The 11,413-nt window shown below is 39.7% G+C and overlaps 1 protein-coding gene across 7 annotated transcripts in view; it reads right to left on the bottom strand.

Moving 5' to 3' along the window:
* Nucleotides 1-257: 257 nt before the first annotated feature.
* The window catches only part of ENPP2 (ectonucleotide pyrophosphatase/phosphodiesterase 2), a 100,731-nt gene continuing 89,575 nt past the window's right edge, over nucleotides 258-11,413 (bottom strand). For all 7 annotated transcript variants that reach the window (XM_019642116.1, XM_019642117.1, XM_019642120.1 and 4 more), the window contains 5 exons: nucleotides 11,150-11,285; nucleotides 10,398-10,475; nucleotides 7,130-7,262; nucleotides 5,447-5,603; nucleotides 258-858 (listed from right to left, as the gene is read on the bottom strand). In XM_019642116.1, coding sequence (XP_019497661.1) covers nucleotides 688-858; nucleotides 5,447-5,603; nucleotides 7,130-7,262; nucleotides 10,398-10,475; nucleotides 11,150-11,285 — 675 coding nt within the window. In that variant the 3' untranslated portion in view covers nucleotides 258-687. The remainder of the gene's footprint in view (nucleotides 859-5,446; nucleotides 5,604-7,129; nucleotides 7,263-10,397; nucleotides 10,476-11,149; nucleotides 11,286-11,413) is intronic.

The raw sequence follows: 11,413 nt of genomic DNA, 5'->3' as shown, positions 1-11,413 counted from the left end.
ATAGTTTTAAAAGAGATAGGGTATTCAGGAGTTTCGGTCTCCATTTCCCTCTGTCATGATTTTTCATAGCTATGGACCTAAACTATCTCATCCGGGTCACAGGAGTTGAACATGATGGATGGATGCCCCTGTGAATGTGAACTATATTCAACTAGGAAGAGGACCCAATACAGAAAACATAGACCTTTCATGCATGAATACATCCAATGCAAACACTCCAACTCCTAAGTGAAATAACTGCCAAATAAAACCAGAAAAAAACTGAATGTGTGATTTATTATATTTAAGATTGGTCTATAAGGCTTAAATATGTCTGGCATAATTAACAGTAAATGAATGCAACTTTACAAAATTAGTATTCCAATACAGTACAGGACTAACTGTGGCAACTGTGCACTGGAAAATTAATATCTCCTCAATGCAAATATCAAATTGGCAGGACCCTTTAGAAGCTCCCACTACAAATGCAAGCTGCAGTATTTATTACAAGCTCTACGCAGAACACGAGACTACCTAAATCAAGCATTAGAGAAAAACAGCGGAGTCACTCAGGCGTAATATGTCAGATTTGGTACAGGATTAAAATACTAACATTTTTTTTAATGACCTGGTTTCAAATTAATAAATACAAAAACAATATAAAAATATACACCAGTTGATAAGACTGCACTGCAGGTGATCAGAAAGTTAAATCTCACTCTCATACGTATGCAGGTATGTCTTTAGTGTCAGAATTTCTGAATAGCTGCGGCTGGTCTTTCGGAAGAAATCCAGGCTAGTGAGATGCTCAATGTCCCGCACCCGGGCTGTGTGCATCTTAATGAGATCTTCTACCCATTTTGACTCATCCTCGGAGTTCTGCAATGCAAACAGAATACAATGAGAGTCAGGATTTTCCGGAGGAGTTGTCCAAACGGCCAGCCTGCGCCAAGTCCACAGATGACCTCTGCGCACTCCGGCACCCAGAGCCAATGAGTGTTATTTCTTCCTGGCCTCCCCGCCACGCAACCACATTCCTGTCAGTAATGCACCGCAAATACCTGCCCTTGGCTGTAAACATTTTCAGCAGCAATTAGCTGTGCCAAATAAATGAGACGTGAGGTATGAAAGGGCATTTGACTCAATAGGTTCTCAGAACATAAATCACATTTAGGAAAACCAAAGGTCATGGAGAATTCAGGAATGTGTTGCTTCTCCTCCGCTTTCCCCCACCCCCCACCCCCTGCCCGCTGTCAAATTGCAATGTGGAGCACAGAGCACAAACAATTTTGAACACTCTTCTGCCTCCTCAGGGAAGTAAACAGCTTGTGCCCGAAGCCCCAAAATCATGTGCGTGTATTCGTAGTCTACCAGAAGAACCTGCTACATCAATGGCATCATCTCTGAGATTGCACGCAATTGATATTTAAATAATGAGTTTGACTTGAAGCAGCTCAGGTGATACACCTGGCACTTTGGGGACCAAGAGGCCTGGTTTGGATCTGTGGCTCTATCACTTTCCAGCTATGAGACTTTGGTCAAGCTACTTGACCTTTCTATGCCTCAGTTTCTCCATTGGTTCAAAAGGATAATAATGCTTACTTCAACAACTCCCTGGGAGGTAGAAAGAAGGAAAGGAAGGAAGAAGTGGGGAAAGGTAGAGTAAGGAAACATCATGGAAAAAAAAGGAAAAAAAAATCTTCTATTTTAGCTACTTGCCAGGAACTGTCTCATTGGCTAACATTCCAGATAAAGGACATTCAGACGTTCCATGCCAAACAATCTATTTCATGCCTGAGTTGAAACTACAAAGCAAGTCAGGCAAAGCAGTCCTTTACATTTTAAAAATGTCTTCTTTCACTTTTGAGGGAAGTTGAAAGAAAGAATGACATCTGTGAGCCCTGAGAATTATGGGGAATGCCTGTCTTCGTTAGTAGACATGAAGCAGAAGGGCCTTTGCAAGTAATTTCATTCTCAAATGCCCCCTAAACGGCAACGGCTCCCAGAAGTCTTTCTATAAGTTGGAAGGTGGCTGCATGTCCCAGGGCTGAGAAAGTTCAGACCTTCCCTTACCCAATTCTTTTCCCGCTGGTGGTCTCAATGAACTACCCAAGAGCCTGCAATGGGTTTTCTCGGAAAGCTCCAGCCCACACAGACCTGGACAGAGAGCTACAGCGGCTTGTGCCAGTGCTAAATATGGACCATGAGGGTGTTGGTTCAGGAAAGTGATGCCTGGCCATCCCAGGCAAAATGAAGAAACAGGAAGAAATTTCTTTGCAGGCTGGGGAAGTAAAGATTTTGACCCTCCATGCCCCACCCTCCTAACCCAAGCTAACCAAGATGTCCGCGATTCACAGGAAAGACCTAAATATAACTCTACCCACAACGGCACTGACCAATCCTCAGTGTGACCATATAATTAACGTAGTAGGAGGTCTCCAAACCCCTTAGGACCCCCTCAGAGTAAGTAGAGTAAGCACGAAGCTATATTTTGGGAGAATTTTCATATTTGACTCATTTATTTGATGTTCAATGGTCTCTTAAGTCAAAATTTTCCTTTGTAAATGTAGTCATTTGAAAGTATGGGCAAGAGGTGAAAAGGTTTTCCCTAATTTAAATAATGGCCAGCTGTGATTAAAAAATTCAGGGGAAAATCTGTCTTTTGCTATATCTTCCCTTGGGAAGTGATTTGCTAAATTCGCTTCAGGGACATCCTCTCCTGGTTCTCAGATGCTAAAGTCTAGCATCCAATTAGTTATTAGGAAATACTGGCTATGCTACACATGAAAAAAATGTCTTCTGCTTGATGTTGGCTAGCAATCTACAGAAGTATATGCTGAGGAAGACTGTGGTGTGAAATGCAAAACTAATAAAATTCAAATAAGAGTCCATGTGCACCAAGGGAGGAAGGAAAGGAAAAACTTTAAGAATACACAACTTAGAACATTGACATAAACAAAAGCACAATCCATGAACCTGCTTATTATCTTTCTTGCTCTGAAATTTACTGTTCACCTGACTTCCTCCCAGTTGAGTTTGTGAATTCAAGCCTCAGCAGTTTTAAAGTGAACTTCAAAGCAAAGGGGTTTTTCAATAAGAAGCATGCTGGCCATGAACTCTCTAAGAAATACCTCTGAGTTCTACTCAGACTCAAGAACCAGGAAGGAGAGGAAGACACATTAGTGGATTTAATATGTCTTCTATTTATTTGCCAGGTGAAAATTTTGCGGCAACTAAAGAACTGCTCTGACCTGAACTTGGAACAAATTTTCAAACTCTCCCCTTACCCAATTTCCCTAATGACACAGAAACTTGAACATGTATTTCCTAAGGATCTAGGCATACCATAAATGGCCTACTATGAATCAAATGTTCTTTGCAGTCTCTGCTTTACCGCAGAAAAATGCATGGTAATTTTGAATTTCACTTCATAACATATGTTTACTTTTTGCAAAAAGTTTACCTCCCCACAACAAAGTCTTTAGGAAAACTGAAGTTCAAAGAAAGTATATTATGTAGCAATATGGAGGCATTATATCACTGTGGGATACCATTAATGACTCTTGTGGTTTATGAACAATCAAAATTGAGAAGGTCAAGCAAATATGTTGATGACAGCTCATCTCTCTTACAATTCTCTTGCTTCTCTGCCTCCCATTCAATTCTTTATAAGATCTTACTGATCTCTCTGGTAAAATATTGCTGCTTTACACCCTTCTTCTTAAATGTCCAAGATCACAACCCCAGGTCAATTTGTTGTACCTCAATCCCGTGAACCTTGCCAAAGCCCTTTGGGCACCATGTTTGGCCCCCTCCAATTCAAATTTACTTCCCTAAAGTGGAACCTAAAATGTTGCTCTTAAGCTTAAACATTTCCCATGGTTTTCTAATGCCTGTGCAACAAGAAAAATTTCTCAGGTCCCAAGGTTCTACCATGGAAACCTGGTAAATGTGAAAAAAAGGATGGGCATTTGGAGTTGGAAGCCTTGAATCTAAAGTTCTGCTCTCCTACTAACTGGCCAGGGAACCATGTAATATACTTTTCCTTTATTCACTATAGATTTCTTAACAAAAGGGGATAGGAATAACATATATCCTCTGCCTCACAGAGTAATTACATGATTAGAAATAATATATGCAGAGGACATGCACAGTACTTGGATGGTGACATGTACTCAATAAATGGTTACAACTACTACTACTGCTATTGTGAATATTACTACTTCTTGTATTTTAAATTTGATTTCAAGCAACTCCTAAAACTGTGTCTCCCACTATTACCCTCATTTCCAGTATTCTGACCAAACTTAATTAGCTTTCTTGGCCATGTTTCAAATTTTTTTTTCCTGCTTCCCTTATTTTGCTTTGGATAGTCATAGCCTCTATCTTCACCTACAACTGAAGCCATAGCCCCAATGCTACCATGCCCATGAAGTTGATAATCTCTGTGGAAGCTATTCTTACAGCACTTTGCCTCTTAGTGTAGCAATTCCTGCACCTATTTCATTTTCTCTCCAGCACTGAAGGCTGCCTAGAGTAATGACTATGTTTCACATGCTATTGCTTCTCCAAGTACCTTATACAATGTGGGAATCTGAGTACTGCTTGTTGACTAAAAATCCTCTTCTGTAGATTTATCCCTGTTCCTTCTAGTAAATGAAGCAAGCATAAGACTATTACTTCGAAAATCAGCTTTGGAGCACCGATTTTTCCATCACATTAAAGAGATATGGATTTGTACCCGAGTGTAGAATTACTTCAGGACCAGGAGTGCACAGCATGGCTCCTGTCTACCTGTCTGGGGTGTTTTCATCATGCCATCCTGTTTCCATGTAGAAATAAGTGAATCAGGAGTCATCTGTGTTATCTGAGAATGGGATGACCTTGTTATATCTGCCCTCATAACTAGTAATAAAGGAAAATCTGACTTGTGAAGTATATATTTCTCTCTTTCTCTCTCTCTCTCTCTCTCTCTCTCTCTCTCTCTCTCTCTGTATATATGTGTCTGTCTTTTTAAATGTTTTTATTACAGAAATTTTCAAATAGCCACAAAAGTAGAGAGAATAATATAATAAGCCCCCATGAACTCTTACCTAGTTTCAACAATTATCAAAATTTTGCTACTTTTCTCTTTCTTTTTATAAAATCCACATGTCTTTTGCAAAACTAAAAACACTTGGGCACTTTCATCATTTGTCAAAATCTAAGACATAAATAGAACTATGTTAAATGCATACACCCCCCCACACACACACAGACTCTTACATTGAAAAGTGAAAAGCCATTAGAACACATAGTTCCTAAGTGTTAAGTAAAATTTTGTTTGGGTCCTCATTTCTTTCCACTCGGTTGTATAGTCCAAACATTTCATAATAATAAGTGTGTTCTCATTCGACAGTGGGAATACAAATTGAGAAATAAAGATGAACTATGTAAGCAAATCTTAAAGGACTCTCTTTGAACTCACATTGCAGCTCTCCTCATTGTCAGGTCTGTGAGGCAGGATGAATGAGGAGACGGACAGGGGGCCATCACACTTGTCCGCAGGCTGAGTGAAATCCAGGCAGCTGGTGATGATGCTAAAGTAGTGGGTCGGAATGGGAATGGAACTGCCTTCCACGTACCTGAAACAGGAAGGTAAAATACAATGACAGCTGGTGTAGGAGTTTTTTTTTTTTTTCAGGTGGTGACCAATGACTACCGCCTAGGTCACTAACATTCCTACTCCATAGAATCATTTTTCTCTTCTAAGCACTAGCCCACTTCTCTAACTTTGGACATGTTTTTGCTGCCTGAAATCACTCTGGACCTGGCAGAGCAAAAAGGATATTTAGGCAAAGAAAACAGTTTGGATCACAACTTGGATGCTGGACATGATGAATAGATCAACGCAGTAGAAATGTAAGGCTGGAAAGATCAATAAAAGCCAAATTATGGAGGGTTCTAAGTGCCAAGCTGTGGAGTTTGGCCATGATTGTTTAGACAGTAATGCTCCACTGAAGGTTTCTGTGTGAGGGAATGTCATGATGAGATCCATGTTTCAGGGAGATAACTTTCATAGAGTTATACAAAATGGGCCAGAGACAGACAGGAGGCACTGAAGCTAGGGGAATAACAGCGCTGTCAAGCCACAGTGATATTCTGAAGTGCGTACAAAGAACTCACTAAAGGAAGTGCTCAGGACTGAGTGCTAGTGATGAGCCTGAAGGCATAGAACATTAAATGATGGCATTATAAACATGTCATATTTTTATCTTCTTGCCTTCTCCACCAGGCTATAAGTTACTTGTATTCTTATTGTACTACCATGTTTCTCTGAAAATAAGACCAGATCTTATATTAATTTTTGCTCCAACAGTCTACATTTATTCATTTATTCATGTACAAAAATCTACATTTATTCAAACAGTCATGTCTGGCTGGCGATCTTAACTGGGGCTTATGTATGGGGTAGGGCTCATAAAACGAGCATCCTAGGGGCCGGCTGAGTGGCTCAGTTGGTTAAGAGCTCACTCCAGAGTGTGAGCTCTGAGCAACAAGCGGTTCGATGCCTGGCCCGAGCTGAGCTGCCAACAGGTGGCAGGATGGCTCAGCTAAAAAAACAAAAACAAACAAACAAAAAAAACGAGCATCCTGAAAAATCATGCTAGGGCTTATCTTCCAGTTAGGTCTTATTTTCGGGGAAACATGGTATTTCTCCAATAGCACCACAGAGAGGGACAGAAACTAGATTTGATCAAAGTCTATATATGCAATTTCCTATTGTTGTGCACTGACTCCAAAAATCTAAAGGAGTCTAAAAGTCACCCCCAACCCCCGCAAATAATGAAGATAACTGAAAATTATCGTCTCCCCACAGAAGAGTTGTAGAAGAAGAAATGACAAAAAATGTTTTAAATCTTTTGATATATTTTCTTTTCTGGGGTGGAAAAGTGCATTTATTTACCACAAAACCCAATTCCATTCCAGCCAGCAATGCTATGCTTAATCAAAGTTCCAAAAGAATGGAAAAAAAATCACCAGGAGATTCAAAGAGCAAAACATGGAAGGGGTATCAACTTTTCTCCAGTACGTGAATGTTTCAAGACATAGTCTTGGGAGAAATCTTGGAATTTAAAAAACGCACACTGAGTGGAAGTGAAAAACTTACTGTTTGATTTTCTCCTGTGTGTCATGTAAACCATCGTAATCATAGTCAAAAATTGGTCCACTTATCACATTAACTCCATTCCTTTCTGAAGCATATTTCTTCACCAATACCCTTTGGAAATAATTCCAGATTCCTGTAGTGACACAATCAATTCTTCATGAACAAAACTCTGTGCTTTGGCCAAATTCTTTCTGGGATGCATTCTACCAGCCAAATCTCACAAGGCAAGAGACGAGAGTGCTGTTGTGATTCTTGAGTAGAATGCATCCTAAAGCATTAGCTGTGTGTGTGTTATTTATGGACCAGCCAAGAGGAAGATATGGGGACATTGGTAAGGAGCTTACCCTAGCCCAATAAGTCAGGGAAGGATTTTGCAGATGAAGTGGTTACTGAGCTGAGATCTGAAGGATAAGTGGATGTTTCCTAGGCAAAGAGGTAGAGAAAGGACACTCCAGGCAGGAAGAACAGGAGGTATAAAACAGGAAGTACAGTATTTGTGAGGAATTGAAAAAGGCTTTAATCTACTTTTTCTTCCTTCCTGATCTCATAGATATGCTAGTTCCCCAGTGTATGTCTCTAGGCCTGATGGAGCTCCAAACATGCCATACAAACACACATCTCACAATCCACTTGAATACCTAGTAATCATGTAGTGCGAAAAATTATACAAACAGAATTGTTGATTTTCCTTCTCAATCTTGCTCCAACTCTTGGCTTTTCCATCATAGTTAGTGGTACTCGCACTCACCCAGGTGTTCAGGTCAAAATCCTCAGTCATCCCTGACTTCTTTCCCGACTTCATATACATATGACCAAGTCCTGTCAGTGCGACCTCCAAAATATACCCCAGCCATCCAATCTGACCCCTTCTCACCATTTTCACTGCGTCCACCCTGGTCTAAGTCACTATCTTCTCTGCAATGAACTACTCCAAAAGACTACTTGCTGGGCTCCCTATAGGAAACTTTTCCTTCCCTGTAGCCTGTTCTCTACATAGTAGCCTGAAGGATCCTTTACACCACAAGTCAGACTGTATCACACTTCCCCCGACACCCGTTTCTAATACTCCAGATGATTTCTCACTGTACGTAATTAGAATAAATCCCAACTTTCCACCTTGGCCCCCACCTACCTCCATGGCTTTACTTCCTATCCATTCCCCCCAAGGTATGTGGCTTTCTTCGTGTCCCCAACCTTGCCAACTTGTTTCCAGGTAAGCTTTTGCATTTGTTCTTCCTTTTGCCTGGAAAACTCATTCCCTGATCTGTGCTTGGCAGGTTTCTCCTCCATTATTCATTTCTCAGTTTCAAGGTCACCCCCTGGAGAGGGCTCAATTGTCCACTCTAGCTCCAGTTTACATTATGGCCAATCAGAGGGGCAGGAGAGGAGCAGAATGGAAAAGAGAAAGACAAAGGAAGGAAATCTCAAGAGAGCAGGAAAGGCCAACAATGAGTTGGTTTTGAAATGTTAGATTCAACTTGCTATGCTCCATTCTACGTGGGGGTTATAAGGTTCAGGCTGTTATTACTTCTTACCTCCCCCTATTTAAAAGTACTTGGCAATTTTTCTCATTGTACTTCAACTGCTCTTTATCTCTTCTGATACTCTAAGTGAGAAAGAGCAGGCCACTAAAGCCAAAATACTGTAGATAATGATTTGCAATAGAGAAAGGAGAACAGTGGGAGAGAAGTTCAAATATTAATTTAAACACAAAAACTGGAGAGGTGAGGAGGGAAAAAAATAACAATGAGAACAGTCAAAAGGCCAAAGCCACAGAAATGTGGCATGTGAAAAAAACCATTCCGCAGTGAAGAACAGTGAGTCCTCTGTGAAAGGACTTCTGCCATGCCAGCCTCAGGGTGGTACCAAGTGGTTCCTTTATTACTGTTTGGCCAAAAGGCATCAGTAAAGAATAAAGAAATCCAGGAAACCCTGATTCGTGGAAATTTAACAAAGCTGCATTTCAAGTAATATTGTGACAAATGTATCTATGTTGGTTTCTGAGACATTTCTCAATTGGGCCTGAGAACAAAGCAGGAAACGTTTTAAGAACATACTTCACTTTTTTACTCATAAGCAATGGATCCTATCTTTGAATAAACCTTCATTTACTAACCTAGGACACCTAATAAACTTTTTATTTCTCTAAACCATGTTGGCCATTTCACCAATGTCAAGTTGGGGAGGCCTGCCACTCTAGATGACACTCTATAATCATTCGTTCCTGTGAGTCCTATTTTAAGATTTTATTTCAACCCTGAAATCCCTGTACTACAGTCTAGTGTTCCTTTACCAGGTAGGCAGAAGTGCCTCCTTTTCCTACCTTTCCTATAAGCATATAGGTCTGCTCATTGTAAATGAACTAAAGGAAGGTAAAAGCTACCTTACAATGCTTTCTCTAGGTATGAATATATGGATGGGTGGGTGGATGGATAGATGGATGGATGCATGCATGTATTCTTTGTTACCAGAAATAAAAAACATTGTTTTGGTCATTGGACAATTAAGTCATACATCTGTATATAAACCACTGTGGTCATGCAATCAAATCTCTTAATTTTACAAATGAGAGGTTAAATGACATTTCTATGATAGCATAGCTAGAGGTCCCACTTCTGAGATTAGAACTCAGCTTTTGGCCCAGGGCTCATTGTGCCTATACTATTCATAACATCACTATCATCCATAAATATTTATGTCATGTACAAAGAAATGATGAGTGTTCAGAGAAACTAAGATAATTTTCACAGCTCTAAAACCAATTTAATATTCTGATGATTCAGAAGACAATTAAGCTCTTGCTAGGTTTCAGGGTCAATCAGAATATATCATCATCATCACCCTAAAGGAGAGAGGTGCTAGTAGCTTTTACTGTAACATCCAATAAATAAATATAGATGCTGTTAAACGTCGAGTGACCTCCAAAATACAAAGAAGCACCTTTTTCACAAGCCTTATAATGAACACTGAAATAGAAAGAACACCAGATTAGAAGGAAAACACAAGTTTGGTTTAGTTCAGCTTCCATAATTCATGATCTGGGTCACTTCTTATGATTCAACTTCTTAATTATAAACCATCAATAGAGAATCTGCCAATCTCCCTCACAGATTCATATTTTAGATTAACACTAGAGAATTTATATGAAAGGTCTTCAAAAATTATAAAGGCTAAACACAAAAGTAGTATAGCGATAGAAAAGGTAAGTGGCAAATCTAAAAATACTTTTTTCATAAATCATAGTTTACTAGGTAAATATTGGACTTACGTTTGAAAGCAGGATACATTGGCACCATGTTGGTTACAAGGAATGCATCATATTTAGCTTCTGGTGAAGAGCTCAGATCTAAACATTAGGAAAACAAACAGTGTCATTTCTTACCAAAACCTATATCAATTTAAAAAAATCAATCTTCTAAAATGATCCAAACAGCATAAAGTGGATGAATCTACTCTTTTATTTCCACTCAATCCTTCATTTATAGAGAATTTTCTACATCCCTTCCCACTCAATCTCTTTCTTTCACTCAATAGTTGTTCCTCAAAATATTTTACAATGCTTCTTCTTCCTAACTAGTCTTGGGTCTACTAAATATTATGTAAAGAAATCCTTGATTTCACTAGTGTAATTTGGACTTAAAAAAAATGCCATCAAGATAATGAGAGATAATTAAAGGGCTTCACATATTCTTAAGAGATCACCATGATGGTGTTATTTAAATAATTAATGTCTTAATGATTTACTCTTTCACTTTCAGATTCTCATTTCATGATGTGAGAGGACACAGAATACTCCCTTGCACTTTAGAATTCCTCTGGAGAATAAGATTTGTGAAAGCTGTTCTCTTTCCTGGCCAGTTTTAGAAGGATCCCACAGACAATTCGTGTCTTCAATCCCTGGAGCACCCTCTTGAAGAAAAGCTAAAAACCACTGAAGTTCTGAATACCAAGTCGCACACTCCAGACCCCACAAAATTACATCCCTCTAGAATGGTCAGCTCCTGATACTTTATAACTTACAAGGGGGGAAGAGGAATCCATAGGACATCTGTTTATCATTTTTGTAGGCCAAACAGCTCTGACTGAAACTCGGAGAAACACGGACATCAGGCCGCACGCAATTGGTCAAGTGCTCAGGGATGCCAGAGACCTCCGCCTGCATGGGGAGTCAGAGGCATTCAGTAACATCAAATCAACAGCACAATACAGAAACCAGATTGCTCTGCTATAGACAGCCGGAATCAAAATCCCTCCAGTTTTCACCATAGCTCCTATTCTCATATT

This window comes from Hipposideros armiger, unplaced genomic scaffold (assembly GCF_001890085.2).
Source record: "Hipposideros armiger isolate ML-2016 unplaced genomic scaffold, ASM189008v1 scaffold_65, whole genome shotgun sequence".
NCBI lineage: Eukaryota > Metazoa > Chordata > Mammalia > Chiroptera > Hipposideridae > Hipposideros > Hipposideros armiger.
This window is presented reverse-complemented; position numbering and strand designations above follow the sequence as displayed.